The sequence below is a fragment of the Chrysochloris asiatica genome, unplaced genomic scaffold (assembly GCF_000296735.1).
Source record: "Chrysochloris asiatica unplaced genomic scaffold, ChrAsi1.0 scaffold00079, whole genome shotgun sequence".
Taxonomy (NCBI): Eukaryota; Metazoa; Chordata; class Mammalia; order Afrosoricida; family Chrysochloridae; genus Chrysochloris; species Chrysochloris asiatica.
Window position 1 is genome coordinate 11,110,858 of NW_006408597.1, and position 16,058 is coordinate 11,126,915.

A 16,058-nucleotide genomic window follows, 5' to 3' on the forward strand; every position below is an offset into this window, starting at 1 on the left:
GGAATCCTGAAAAAGTTTTATTACAAAGAAATATAAATGTAAGAAAATTAGAACATGCAGGGACCCCATTTTATTTGAAAAAAAAAAGGGGGGGGGATAATATACACACCAACTCTGTGTCTTGATTTATAATAAATCAAGAATAATATAACCTACTTCATAAGATTGTTATAAGGAGTAAATAAAATAAATCATATAATTGTTATGCATTAGCACAACCCCTGGCACATAGTAAGTGCTTAATAAATGTTAGCTATTACTATTATTATGGGGCACTGTGAAGTGAAGTAACTTATTTAAGATCATACAGTTATTAAGTGTACTACCTGGATATGCCCCCAAGATAGCTTCGTATAATACATTTGAACCATCAAACTCTTCTGTAGCCTCCCCATCCCTGGCCTGGCTAGTTTCTTCATATGTACAATGAGAAAGTCATATGAGATAACTAAAGTTTCTTCTAGACTGACATTTTATGCTACTAGCCAGTCCTCTAAGGAGCTCTGGTAGTGTAATGGTTAAGAGTCAGGCTGCTAACCTCAAGGCCATCAGTATGAAAATTACCAGCCATTCCACAGGAGAAAGATGAGATTTTCTGCTCCCATGAAGATTTACAGCCACAGAAACCCTATATAGGGTCGCTATGAGTTGGAACCAACCTAATGCCACCACTACATCACCATAGCCAGTTCTCTAATCAGCTTATTTCAGGACAGCAGTGGGACAAAAGTGTCCTAGTTGATTCTGTGAGCTGGGGTGAAGTTGTTCACACACCTACATGCAACAAAAGTAAACTACAGAAGTATAGTGTAGGCTTGGGGTAGGCTTAAATCATTCAAGCATGAGATAATCCATAGGTGAAATCAGGAAGTAAAAGGGATTCAGTATTCCAAAGAGATTACTGTATTTCTCAAAAGCCAGTAACCCTTCTGGGTAAACCCTAAAATTCACCCATACTCCTAAACTATTATAAACTGGAGGCCACTTACAAGCCTAGCAGAGAGCCATGATAGGTTTTAAACTTAAAATCTCCCAAACACATAGCAACTGTTTTCCTTCTGGGATTATGGGTCTCTATGAGAACCAGAGAAAAGCTCCCTCTCTTCCCCAGAAAACAGGTGCTCCTTCCTCAGATACACAAGCATACAATTATATTTGCAATTACAAGGGGCTTACAAATCTCCTATAATCTCTCCCTAGACTTGAATGGTCTTTGAAATAGATCTACCATGTTCTAGACTTGTCCTCCCAGGGGATTCAAATTTTGCCCCAAGATCTTTTTGACCCTGGGTTGGGGTTTCTAGGCAGCTATGCTCAGGTGACAAATCATCTAATGTATCTCAGCACAATTAAATCTGCACAGAAAACAAAAATGTCTATTATTTCCCCTCCACTCACACCAACTTGTATTGAAGGTATTTGAACAAAAAAGATCTGCAGTTTAACCTCAAAACACGAGCAGATGTAAATTTAAGAACAGCTCCCCAAGAATATTTCATGCTCTTAGAAAAACCTGAGAGTGTAAGAAACCAGGCAAAGCTATCTTAGTCCCCATGGTACTGTGCCATTCCAAGAAAGAAAACAGTCAAGAGTACTAATTAATCTTAATAGATAATTTTTCTCCCACATGGGCATTGAAGACTTTATAAGTCACCAAAGTGACCACATAAGCTCACTCATAATTAAAGAAGAAATCAAAAGAAGATACTGTTCCCCTCTTATAAGATTAGCAAAAGGTTAAGTGTTGGTGAGGGTCTAGAGAAATATATCGCTAATACACAGCTGGTAGGTTTGTAAATCATGGTAGTTTTTTGGAGGGCAATTTGTCCATTTTTATCAAAAATTTAAATATATATATCCTTTGATGTAGTAATCCCTTAAGATTTTTTTTTGCAAAAGTAAGCCAAAACAGATGTTCAACCAGGATTAATTTGTCAGTTTAAAAAGGCAAAAAACAAAAACAAAAACAATAAATCGGGTTGCTAGTCACATTGTATATAAACGGAATACCACATAATTACTAAAATAATGAGATTTAAGTGAGGATGTAGAGAAAACTGAACAGTGGTACATGGCTGGTGGTAATGTAATGAGGATGAAAATTAAAACAAGCACATACCCCTCTACTCTCAATGCCATGCTGACAGCACAAATTACTCAATTTCACTGCTATGTGTAGACCCAAACAAATTGAAAGCAGCAGTTCAAACAGACACATGTATATCAATGTCCGTTGCAGCATTATCATTATTCACAATAAGCCAAAACGTAGAAACAACCTAACAGCCTATCAACAGAAAAAAGGATAAACAAAATGTGGTATACACATGCAATTGAGCAATCTTCAGCTATAAAGAGAAATGAAACTCAGACACTTGCCCTCCATCACACAGATGAACCTTAAAAACATTATGCTAAGTAAAATAATGCAGATATAAAGACTCAAATATCGATGCTTCCACTTTTATGAAATATCTAAACAGGCAAATCCATCAAAACAAAATGTCTGTAATTAGCAGGGGCTAGGGGAAGGGGTCAATGGAGAATGCAGAGTAGGGGAAGGCTGATACGAAAAGAGCTCTCAGACATATTATTAATTGGAAAAAGAGGTTGCAAAATAGTTAGTGTTATTACATGGTTCCTTTATATTACCTTCTAGAATGATGAGTAACAAGCTGGCTACTTTTGTAGAGACTGGGAAAGAGAAGAGCCATAGTGCTGCATAATCAATGAATAAACATACATAATAGAGATCATGGGATGGGATCATGGACAATTTTTGTTTTCTATATGCTTTTCAGCACAAAAATCCTAAATCTAACATGTTATTATATAAAAATTCCATAATAACCATCCTTTGGAATTTTTTAAAAGAGAAACCATGCTTAGTGACGAGACAAGCAAAAAAGAGGACCAAGTTCTAAATACAATGCACAGTAGGAGACCAGTGGAGGAGGTCGGGAGAGAATGAGGATGAAAATTAAAACAAACACATACCCTTCTTCTCTCAACACCCTGCTGACAACACGAATTACTCAAGCTTTCCACTGGGGATGAATAACTCAGTACCCCACACCACTTGCCAGCTACTCATTACAGTGTTAAGTATGGGAGATGGCAGGTTAGTCCAAATCCTGACTTTTGTAATATGGTGAGCCAGAATCGTTGTTCCTACAGAGCCCAAAGTGGCAGATAAAGCTACAGCTGAAGAGAGGAGCTGGCAAACCTCCCAAGGCACACATTGCAAAGGCACATAGGGGTCCTGCCACTTACTTTTTTATGCGGCACACATCTCAGCAGCATAGAAAGTAAGAGCCAGGAACAGAGAAGGCAGGGAAATCTCAGCTGCCTATAGAACTTCAGGGAGCCCTGCTCCACACCAGGGACACTCCTGCAACAGTACTGACCCCATCCTGCCTGCCCCATGGAAAGAATTGGCTAGGATTAAAAATCAAGGCAGATAATGCCCTGGATTTAACTGCCCCTTTCATCTGAGGCCCATGAAATAAATGATAGCATGGCTTACTTTCTGTGATATTTTTCTGAAATATTGCTTTACAAAAAAGTAGGAAACTGCCTCCAACGTAGAATCCCCAGAGAAGCTGGCAAGGCATGCCAATCTAAAAGCAAGGCCATCTGTATATACAAGGTGGCTTCAAAGAGTTCATTGATAATTTTCATTGTATTTTAATGCCATAAAAGGTAGTAGTCTCTCCCCATGGAATTTATGGAGCACTGAAAACAAAACCTTTTACTCTTTCCCTGCCCCTGCATTTCCCTTAATTATGTCTGAAATTTCCTTAATGATTTGAACCACTGGTCTGGACTGCTCTTAATATACAGAAGGGGAAAGAGCTTAGGTTCCTAACACCACAGTGCAGAGGTTCTTAGCCTTTTCTTGTCCTCACTGCTTTTTAGTAACTAAGAAAAGTAAACAAAATTTCGATATGTTGTTGGGGATTTGCATCCTCCTGAAGCCTCCAGCCTGGGTTATGAACACCTGGCTCAGTGTCAATGAGTTTGACAGATCTCTTTCTTCCTTGGCAAGAGTTCCTACGCACCTAGTATACACTGGGCCTAAAGAGGGGAGGCTCTACTGAAGGGAAGTGCTCACTATTTCATAAGTTTGCCTACAATTGCTTCTGCTTAGAATCCAGGTCACAATTCATGATTTCTTCTTAGCAAAGTGTGGAATTCTCCCATAGTCTACTTCTGGAAATATGGCTCCCCAGGCTTTCGGAAACTTTAGTACCTGTTAGGAAATGCCCACTTGAAATTAACATTCCAACAGGTCTCACAACCCTTTGGGCTAATCACAGTACCTGAGAGAGATAGAGGAAAAGGCTTTAACACTGTATGAATTAAGGTGACTCACCTCTGAGGTTTTCGAATATCCCAGAGTCCCACTCCTTCCTTTGAATTGGCTGTGGCCAATAGCCGGGGCTCCACAGGGTTAAACATGACACTGTGAAAGGCTGATGGATAGTTGGCCAGGCAGAAGGGTTCTGTGAAAAGAGAAATTTTCATCAGTTCTTTCTAGTGTCTGGACCGGTAGCAGGCAGACAAGCAGGGGTGTGAAGGTTGAGTAGGAACATTCCCTTTAATAACCACTCCAATGGGTAAGAACCCTGAAGTAGCATATCATTCCAGTCATCCTTATTCACAAGATCCCTACAAGTCCTTGTTCAAACTCTTTTTGTACAAAGAAAGCCTGAAAACAGCAGCCAAAAACAGTTAACCAAAGTTTAAATGATCATCCTCAGAAGTATGCCCACCAACACATATTCAGTACTGTGACAAAACAAAATGGGCACAAAGACCATGTTCTACATCTTAGTTTGGTTTGTAGTGACTGGGATCTTAAAAGCTCTTAAGATACAACTATTGGTCTCTCCCTGTCTGGAGGAATGAAGAGTGATGAAAATTGAAGACACTTAGCAACAATTAGTACAAAAGATGAATGGAACACATGAACTGTGAACTAGATGATGCCTGGCTACCACTACCAACTGCTCTGCAAGAGATCACAGTAGAAAGTCCTGGATAAAATGAGAGAAAATGTGGGACAAAACTTAAAATTACTAAAAAAAAAAAAAGACCAGGCTTACTGGTTAGACAGAGAACAGAACTCTGAGACTATAGCCCTTGGCCACTCTTCAGACCTGGAACTGAACTTACCGCCTTGGCTCAATAGATAGGTGTATAGAAGAGACAGCCCCACTAGTGAGGTCTGCACACCATGGAACAGTCAACCATTCAAGATCAAAGGGGTGGGATTTACCCAAGAACCAAGTCCAGAAGGATTGCAAAGGAAGGAGGAATGGAAACAAGAACCACCCAAATTGAATAGGGGGTGTAAGAAAAGAAAATGGCCTCAGTCTAGAATTTTATGATTTCACTCCCAGTGGTGGAATGCTTAAAAAAATTAGAAAAAGAATACACCTAACACATAAATTGTTCTTGTATTCCACTGGCTCCTTAGCAATGTCACCTGGAAACCCTGCAGGCCTTAGCAATGTCACCTGGAAACTCATATCAGCAGGCTCCAAATGAGGAAGGAATCACTTGGCTACTTGGGAGGGCACACTCACTCCTGTGGCGCCTGTTAGAAGTAATAGACAGGAAGCCCTTGCCATCTGCCATTTCTATAATGCAATCTGCACAGAACTCTAGGCTGGTGATACACTCAGCTGTCTTAGCCATCAGGCCATTCAGACAAAGGGAATTTCCATTCTCAAGCTCACAATGACTCAACAATAGCTGCTGCTTGCCACTACCTTGCCTACCTGGATCCTAAAAACAAGCTCCTCTTATAGCCTGAACCTCAGTGATGCACACAGCCTAGTACAACAAACATAATACAGAATAATAAAAAGACCCAGACCAGAGTAATAGAAAAGACAACGAAGGCAGGACAACAACTCTATGTGCACAGTATGATCATTAAAAACCTGTGCCAACATTGTTAGAGGATGGTGCTAGAAAACCTTCTGCAGGAAATGAGATGAGATGAAGTTCCTGAAGAACTTTGAAGAAATTCAACAGAACAAGATCTTTATTTTATACTTCAGAAATTTAAAGAGCACACTTGGTAAAAACATACACACAGATAACTTCCCTTAACCAGAGTGTATTTGTCAACATTTTTAAGATCCAATATATGGATAGGTTCTATAATTCTTTTAGCCAAATAACAAGCCTGAAACTAGGACGCAAGAAAGTGTATGTAACAATTGGTAAATAACCAAGATGTGTCATACCACCAAAGTGTATTTAACAACTGGTAAAAATAACCAAGAAGATAAGTCACACAACCCATAGTGCTGGCCCTTGGTGGCTACTCTTGACAACAAAGTACCACATCTTCTGCTCTATTGGGGCTACTAAACACCAAGGCACTGATAGGGTTGTGGAGATTCACATGTGTCTGGAGAAGAGCTGGCCTCACTACCAACTACTTAGGCATAGACTAAAACCTTCAAAGACACAAATCTGTGCCCTACCATGACAGTTTCATATTTCTTTCCCCAGATCATTTAGGTCATAAGTTGGATCTACAATGAACTTCACATCAAATTCTTCAATCCAATCCAACAGCCTTTTTGCACTGTGATCCTAACCTCCATGGGGAGACTCTCGGATGTCCCAAATGAGAACCTGGCCATCATCCGAAGAGCTGGCAAAAATGTTGTCATTCACTGGGCTCACCGACAAACCGTACACGGCATCTTCATGGGCAAACACATCCAGGGTCTCACTGCTGAGAGACAGAGAAAAAGAGAGAGGCACACAGACACACACATACATACATACAGAGTGCTGAGTCCCACCCCTCTGGTATCTAGGGAAGAGGGGTCCAATTTTATGAGAAAATCAATCGAGCTGAACTGAGGATATTATCATATTATCAACCTTTTTCCTGGGTTGAATGCTTTTCCAAGTGTTCAGCTATGTTAAAAGATTTATTAAGATTTCATACATTTGCTTTTTGCATGAAATAAGCAAGTTTAAAAGGGAATCAACAGGTGAGTTACATGGTTTCATTTATTACAGAATGTGTACAGATTTGGGAATGTTGTGTAATTTCTAAAATGCAAGGGAAAGCTTTAAAGCAGCCAAGGTTGATGCCAGCAAGGGTAGGACTCTCATGCCAAAAGAGGGATCTCCTAGCAGCCTGTATTGAAGATTAAAACTATGACTCTGAGTCTAGATTGCCTATGTTCAGATCCCTGCACCACCTGACTTTAAAGTGATTTAGTACCTCTGTGCCTCAGTTTCCTCTTCTGTATTGGAAATCACAACAGTATCTCCCCATAAAGTTATAGTGAATTCATCCACTTAGAACAGTGCCCGGCACGCAATAAGTCAATAAACATAAGCACTATTAAGAATATGTTCCCTTACCTTATAATGTTTCTCTTTAAAATTTCCAACTGAAAACTAAGACAACATACCAACTTTGCAAATATGTATCTTTTTAAATCAAACCTTTATTTCAAAACTATTTTTCAAAACAGCACAACTGGTTTCACATTATTTTTGTCAAGGATCAAAAACTATGTCAGCCTAAAGAAATTATTTGCCTCTGTTAGCATGAAAACCAGAGTCAATCACCTTGATACATCAACAATATATTTACCTTTCAACATCATGGAGGATAACTTGCTCATCATTTCCTATAAAGAAAAAAAATAGAGATTTGATCATTCCTGCAAGATGTTTCCTGTCCATATTACAATTTAATATTTTAAAGTTTTCAAGGAAAAACCTATTAATAAAGTCAGTATCAATACAAATTAGGAGAGTTAACTAGAAAAAAATTTATTAAAATAATCTAAGATAGCACTTATATACAGAATTTTTAAAAACTTAATAGCAACTAGCTATGTAACAATATTATTGTTGTTAAGTGTTGTCGAGTCGGTTCTGACCCATAGCAACCCTTTATAAGGTTTCTGAGAAGCAATTGGTGGGTTTGGATTGCCAACCTTGCAGTTCAAATCAGCCTTGAGGTCAAGTGTTTATCCTAAGATGCTATACCAGGACTCCTATAACAACAACAACAAAAAAAAGTCCCAAAATGTATTGTCCAGTGGATGATATATTAAAAAAAACTTTGGCCATTAAGAAAAAAGGGAAATCAACTTTTTCCACACTAAATTAGTGGGGTGTTTTCAGGTCTTCAAAATTGTTTTCAGGTCTTCAAAATTGTTTCAAAATCATGTTCCAGCAACTTGAAACTGAAGCAGACTTGAATTTTTAAAATTTGAGAGATCTGGCATGATAACAAGCATGGGAAAGGTTATGTGCATAAGTCCTGGAATAGGAGACTAGGACCAGGCATAGTGAACCCCTTCAGGAGTCTGAGCAACTGGATTATTGGCAGGAGCATGGAAAGCCAACACTCAAAGTAATGCAGGTGGCATCCATCTTTGAGTGGGGCACTGCTGTTTCCTACTCTGCTCAAAATCTGATGGGCAAGAAATTTGTTTGCTATGCAACACACACATACTGCCCTTATTTCCCAAAAGATAGGTTAAATCTCCAGCAGGGTTTTGGCCCATAATTTTTCCAGTTCTTGTTATCAACTTGTTTCAGTTTTGTTTCCTTGGCAATGAATGACAGAACCAGAAAGAACCAATTCAAAGTCCTGTCTTTGTTGTTGTTATTAGCAAAATACTTATTAACTGTGAGATCTTAAATAAGCTCTCTAGCTTTTTCTTTGCCTCGTTTTTTTTAATCTGTAAAATAAGGATAATAACTGTACCATTTAGAATTTAGAACAGGTCTGAGCATTTAATGCACCCCCAACAAATATTACCTACTATTCATATCCTTTTCATCATTATCTCCTAAAGATCTCGGAATTTTTGTTTTATTTTGTTTTTAAGGGCTTAAAGTCAGTTCTTTAAATTCTTTTTTTCCTTTCAGTTCAATTTTTAAACTTTTCATTTTGTTGTTGTTGAGAATATACACTGCAAGGCATACACTAATGCAACAGTTTCTACACATACAATTAAGTGGCACTGATTACATTCAAGTTGTACAACCATTCTCACTCTCCTTTTCTAAGTCGTTTCTCCCCATTAACATAAACTCACTGTACTGTAAGTTTCCTATTAAATTTTTTCTGTGATTAATTTAATTCCACATATAAGTTCTTAAAAGAGTATGATGCTCAAGGCAGACATTCTTTACTAGCTAAGCTAATTTTAAGAAGATTTCTGGGATCTTTTTGGTTTTAAGGTTTAAGGATTACCTCTGGGCAATAGTTTCAGGGGCTCATCCAGACTCTATGGCTCCAGGAAGCCTGGAGTTCAGGAGAATTTGAAATCCTGTTCTGCAGAATCACCCTCCTTAGGATCTATCAAGGAGCCCTAGTGGCACTTAAGGTGTCAGACTGTTAACCTCAAGGTCAGTAGTTCAAACCCAGCAGTCACTGCACAAGAGAAAAATGAAGCTGTCTGTTCTCATAAAGATTTACAGTCTCAGAAAGCCAATTGTCGTTGTTAAGTGCTGTCAAGTTGGTTCCAACTCTGTATAGGGCTGCTGAGGAATAGCTGGTGAGCTTGAATCACCCACCTTGTGGTTCAAACTGAACTTACGGCTGAGGGCATTATCCTACAGTGCCACACCAGGGCTCCTCAGAAAGTCTATATAGAGTCATTATACATTGGAATCAGATAGATAGTGGTGGGTTTAGTTTTATTCTTTTAAACAGTAAAATCTGGTAACTGTAGGTTTTAAATTATGGGGAAGTTTTTCTCTTACATTTCTCTTGATTCCATCAAAGGGCCCCCAAATCACTACACTCATAATGTATAGTATTGACTTTAGATAGTCTATATAGACAAAAAATAAACCTTAGTATGAAAAGAAAGAAAGGAAAACTACCCTAATGCATGTGACTATACTGATATAATACAGAGACTACAAGCTATGGAAAACCACAGTTTAGTGATATAAAGAAAGAAAAACAGGTGTTCTCTTAATTCTCCTTTCTCTAAAATTCACAGTAGATTTCCCAAAATGTAAATTTCCCTTCCTCTCACCTCCAGAGAATACTTTGGTGTTGCCACTGTTGAAAGCCAGGCAAAAAATGTTGGAATGATGCTCTCCTTTCAGTTGTATGGGCTTAACTCTGGAATGGATGGCTTGTTCCATGTGCCATAGCAGAACTCGGCGATCATCTCCACCTTAAGAGGGGAGCAAGAGTCCAGAGTTCAACAGCTGACAATTCAAAGGTGATACCTGCTTCTGCCAGCCTAAAGTCCCATCTTTTTTAAAACTGCACCTACCCAGCCCCACGAGATTCTGACAAGATACATAAACCCAGGACTCTTCCCTTTAGCCTACTTTAAACCCAGAAGACACATGACCTCTAGGCCACTCAAGCACTTGCTCCCAGGAGTCTGAATCTTAAACAGACAGATTCATAAATGGAAAGAGGGTAAGCAGTGGTATCACCAGCTCTCCTAAAGCCACCTGCTGTTCCTGTCTTTCCATTGTTCCAATGGGTTAAATATATCTTCACTTGTTACCTATAATATTTTCATGAAAGTCCCTTTTGTTTACCTTCAGTGTACTTGAGTTGGATTTTATTGCTTGCAATCACATAATTCAAAAGCATATATCTAGCACACTAGATTTCAAAGCACTCTCCTTGATGCGATCTCATTGATAACGGGACACTGTACAAATGACAACCACGGAGGTGCCTGGCTTTCACAGTAGTAGGACTTACACAGAACCTGGTTCTCTTGAAGCCTCTCCCCACTGCTCTCCTTCCTCTGCATGATTTTCAATTGTCTGAATTAAGTGAATATATTACACTGCATAAGCCAGCTCCTAGAAAAAGGGACTATATCTGTTCTACAAATTCTTTATATTTGCAGATGGATTAAAAATGTCTGAAAGCAGAGGTAAACAGTGATGTATGCTCAACCTTGGAACAACAGGGCTCTGTGACACAGGGATTGAGGCACAGTCTGAAGAGGGGAAATAATCTTAAAGATGCTTGACTGTCTTATGAATATTGGTTTCCCTTGCCTACTATTGTATAATAGACACTTGAGTGGGATAGAAAGGAATATCGAGAAACATGATTACAGAAAGTTTGTTAGCCCATCTTCAGCCTATAACTGATTGGAATACCTTAAAGGTATTCTAGAATGTGCCCAGTGAAATAGGCTTCTTGTGGAGCCTTTGCAGTGTATAGGACCTTAAGTGGAATCCTGAGACCCATCCAGAACCTTCTGAAGTGAGACATTTTCACTAGAAAAGACAAGCAGACCAGCCTGGAACAGCTAGAGCAATACAAGATACATCTTCAAAGACAGACCAGCAGGAAGAATCCAAAACAAAATGGCAGTCTGATTGGCTACTATAAGAACAAGCAAGTTGTTTGCTGGGGAGCCATCAAGGCAAGCAATCAAGTCCCTTCAAGGACAAACACCCCTCTAACATTGAAACTCAAAGGGAACACACAAGCAGGCATGTAAGCTTGTTGGTGACCATGTTGGTCTACTGGTGAGTGGAAGAGGGGAAAAGGCAGCAATAAAGAAATGGGCTGAGTTTGACAATGATCCATAGACTCCTGTTGACCTAGAGATGAGAGAGAAGAGGAAGGGTTGGTTGCTCCAAAGTGCGGTGAGACCTGAGGACTCCTGAGCCCATGGACAAGGACATAGCCACAGAGGGCTAGAGCTGAGAGTGAAGTATCCAGCTGATATGAAGTGAGGGGGAAATGCCCAAACTTGCAGATAGTACCCATTTGACTTAGCCTCAAAGACTTGATAATCAGAACTCGACTAGAGGAATATAAAAAACAATCTTTGACAAAGGAAACAAGTGTAAATTGCTACAATTTGATGAACTTGACCTATACTTATGGATGTTGTAGCTCAAAATACCAATTGAGAGAGGAGTCTTCAAATCAAGTATCAATCCTATCCCTTCAGTATACAGGGTGGATAGGGACTGCCAACTTAGATACTGGCTACCTAAAATGAGGGGGTGATAAAGGCATGAAGTGACTGGCTTATAAGTTTTCAAGGGGGAGTTTAGCTTAAGAGTGTGTGGGGGAAGTACAGTCCTCATTGAATAGTTTTCATCTTGTCTAGATGGGTCTGGTGAAAAGAGATGAAGATAAGATGCTTATGATTCATTACTGAATAATTGTTATCATGACTAAATGAGACTGTCACAACTGTAAAGGTAGAAATTTTGTAACAAAAACAGGGGAGTAGTTAATCTTATAGTCTAGAAACAGAGGACTCAAGACCATCAAGAGAGAAGAGCACATGCAGAATGTGGGACCCTATCTAGAGAAGCAGCGATACCAGAGATGGAGACAGAGATGAGGATATGGAGAAAGGGAGCAGCTGAGGACTCTGGACTCATGGGAAGAGAGAGACTAGGTGCTAGTGGCCAGGAGGCAGACTTGCAGAATGTGTTCTGTGATTGTTTAAATTATTATATATTCCTGAGTATTTTTATGTACATCCTCACCCACCCCACCTCACCCCAAAACAAAGGGAATGGAAGCAAATACGGTTGAATGATGATGCACGGAGGAGACTGTAACCATTGCAATGAAACGATGGTGTAAAGCCAATGTTCTCCCAGGTAAACTATCACTCAGTTCACAATAAAAACTTAAAAAGAAAAAGAAAAGTTGTAAGCCAGTCACTTTGTGCATTAATAGCCCCCTCATTTTAGGTAGCCAATGTTTAAGTTGCCTGTCCCTATCAACCCTATCAACTCTGTATACAGCGGGAAATAGGACTGATACTTGATGTGAAGACTCCTTCCCACTCATTTGGTATTTTGAGCTACTACATCCATAAGCATAGGTCAAGTTCATCCTATTGTAGCAATTTACACTTGTTTCCTTTATCAAAAAAGAAATTTTTTTTCTGACCATCAAGTCATTGTGCGTACTATATACAAGTTTGGGTGTTCTCTTCATATCAGCTGGATGCTTTGCTCTCAGCTCTAGCCCTCTGTGGTTATGTCCTCGTCCATGGGCTCAGGAGTCCCCGGGTCTCAACACACTTTGGACCAACCAACCCTTCTTCTTCTCTCATTTCCAGGTCAATGGGAGCCCATATCTTCATTGCTGCCTTTTCCCCTCTTCCACTCACCAGTAGACCAATGTGGTTGCCAACAAGCTTACAAGCCTGCTCATGTGTTCCCTTTGAGTTTCAGTCTTGGAGGGGTGTTTGCCCTGAAGGGACTTAATTTCTTGTCTTGATGGCTCCCCAGTGAACAACTTGCTCATTCTTGCAGTAGCCAATCAGACTACCATTTTTGTTTTGGATTTTTCCTGCGGGTCTTTCTTCCAAGAAATATCTTCTGTTGCTCTAGCTGTTCCAGGCTGGTCTGCTTGTCCTTTCTAGTGGGAATGTCCCACCTCAGAAGGTTCTAGATGGGGCTCAGGATTCCACCTAAGGTCCTATACATTGCAAAGGTTCCTCAAGAAGCTTACTTCACTGGGCAAATTCTAGAACCCCTTTTAGGTATTCTGAACAATCAGAATTTAATATTAAAAACATAACACCATTTATATTAGCACTGTCTCTCCCCTCCAGAAGGAGCTCTAGTAGTGTAGTGGTTACAAATCAGGCTGCTAACCTCAGGGTCAGCAGTTCGAAACTACTAGCTGTTCCATGGGAGAAAGATGAGGCTTTCTGCTCCCATAAAGATTTACAGCTTCGGAAACCCTGTACAGGGTCGCTATGAGTTGGAACCAACTCCACGGCACAGAATAACAACAACAACTCCCCTCCAGAAAAGAAAATCTTACATGTGGAAAAATCTTAGGCCTGAAGTCTAAATATGTAAGGAAAATTATAAAATTCTGATAAAACAAATTCAAGATCTAATGGAGATATATTCCTTGTTATTACTATATTATTAATTCTTCCCAAAATGACCTAAGATCCAATGCAATCCCAATCAAATCCCAGTAAGTTATTTTATGGATAGCAACAAACTGACCCTAAAGCTGTATATAGAAAAGCAAAAGACACAGAATAGCCAACACATACTAAAGAATCACAAAATTGTAGGCTGACACTACCTAACTTCAAGACTTACTAGACAGCTTTGGAGACCTATATGTAAAATCTAGAACTATAAAGATCATCAATGAAAAATTAGAGACAGACTTAAGGTCTCTAATATATGGTGTAATGGTTAGGGTTCTGTGTTAACTTGACTAGGCCAGAATTTCCAGAGGTTTAGCAGTTGGGATGTGATTATTCTCATGGTGATGAAATCTAATACAGGCATAGTTAACTCTAAGGTGAGTGGCTATCAGCAGCCAATCAAGTAAACAGATGTGTGTGGCCTACTCACAACATAATGGATACCTGGAAGGGACTCTCTTCTGCTGGGAACCTGAGACTCCCTACAATGGTAAGATAATAAACTTTTAATTTTATATATACACACTTCAGACTGGTTTGGCTTCTCTAGAAAAAGACACGTGGCATAAATACACTATCAAACATTACAAAAAAAAACACCACCACACCAACAGGAGGAGATTATAAAATAGATGACCAGGACCCCCTAAAAATTAGACACTTATATGCATCAAAAGATTTAGCCAAAAGAGCAAAGACGGAGCCCACAAACTTGGAAAAAAAATTTTTGCAACAATATATCAGACAAAATTTATAGAAAACTACAACACCGCTACACAAAAAAGACAAATAACCAACTGAAAAATGGGAACAAGCTCTCTGCTCCTCCCCATTCAACAGGCAGCCACAGATTCTCTTGCAATTCCAGTCATATCCCTGAGATAGGATGGTGAAGGTCAGAGTCAATGGATTTGCCTTATTGGGCACCTGGTCACCAGGGCTGCTGTTAACTCTGGCAATATGGAGGTTGTTGCCATCAATGACCCCTCCACTGACCTCAACTACATGGTCTACATGTTCCATTATGAATCCACCCATGGCAAATTCAATGGCACTGTCAAGGCTGAGAACAGGAAGCTTGTCATCAATGGGAAGCCCATCTCTATCTTCTAGGAGTGAGATCCCCCCATCATCAAGTGGGGTGATACTGGTGCTAAATATGTTGTAAAGTCCACTGGTATTTTTACAACCTTGGAGAAGGCTGGGGCTCACTTGAAGTATGGTGCCAAAAGGGTAATCATCTCTGCCCCTTCTGCTGATGTCCCCATGTTTGTGATGGGCATGAACCATGAGAAGTTTGACAACTCCCTCAAGATTGTCAGCAATGCCTCCTGCACCACCAACTGTTTGCAACCACCCCCCAGCCCCCGGCCAATGTCATCCATGACTACTTTGGCATTATGGAGGGACTCATGACCACAGTCCATGCCATCACTGCCACCCAGAAGACTGTGGATGGCCCCTCAGGGAAACTGTGGCATAATGGCTGTGGGGCTCCCCAGAACATCATCCCTGCATCTACTAATGCTGCCAAGGGCTGTTCGCAAGGTCATCCCTGAACTGAATAGGAAACTCACTGGCATGGCTTTCTATGTACCAACTCCCCACATGTCTGTCCCCACTCCCAATGTGGATATGACCTGCCATCTGGAGAAAGCTGCCAAATATGATGACATCAAGAAGGTGGTGAAGCAGGCATCAGATGGATCCCAAAAGGCATCCTGAGTTACACTGAAGACCAGGTCATCCCCTGTGACTTTAAAAGTGACACCCACTCCTCCACCTTTGATGCTGCGGTTGGCATTGCCCTCAATGACCACTTTGTCAAGTCCATTTCCTGGTATGACAATGAATTCAACTATAGCAACAGGGTGGTAGATTTTATGGTTCACATGGCCTCCAAGGAGTAAGAGTCCCCTGAACCACCAGCCTCAGTAACAGCACAAGAGGAAGAGAGGGGCCCTCAGCTGCTGGGTGTCCTTACCTCAACTCTACCCCCAGCACACTGAGAAGCTCCCATCCTAAACCCCCTGGAGAAGGGGAGAGGTCAAAAGAGCCCTGTCTAGTCAGGTACCATTAATAAAATATAATATCCAGAGCCCCCCACCACTAACAAAAAAAAAAAAA

The 16,058-nt window shown here is 40.2% G+C and overlaps 1 protein-coding gene and 1 pseudogene across 2 annotated transcripts in view; one reads left to right on the forward strand and one right to left on the reverse strand.

Annotated features, from left to right (window-relative positions):
• The window catches only part of DCAF5 (DDB1 and CUL4 associated factor 5), a 177,629-nt gene that overhangs the window by 106,076 nt on the left and 55,495 nt on the right, over positions 1–16,058 (reverse strand). Inside the window, exons 2-5 of one of the 2 annotated variants that reach the window (XM_006865577.1) lie at positions 10,053–10,196; positions 7,640–7,676; positions 6,621–6,760; positions 4,376–4,505 (exon numbers count right to left, since the gene is read on the reverse strand). In XM_006865577.1, the coding sequence (XP_006865639.1) occupies positions 4,376–4,505; positions 6,621–6,760; positions 7,640–7,676; positions 10,053–10,196 (451 nt within the window). The remainder of the gene's footprint in view (positions 1–4,375; positions 4,506–6,620; positions 6,761–7,639; positions 7,677–10,052; positions 10,197–16,058) is intronic. The other variant, XM_006865578.1, reaches the window with a different exon arrangement.
• On the forward strand, positions 14,818–15,841 carry LOC102819266 (annotated as a pseudogene).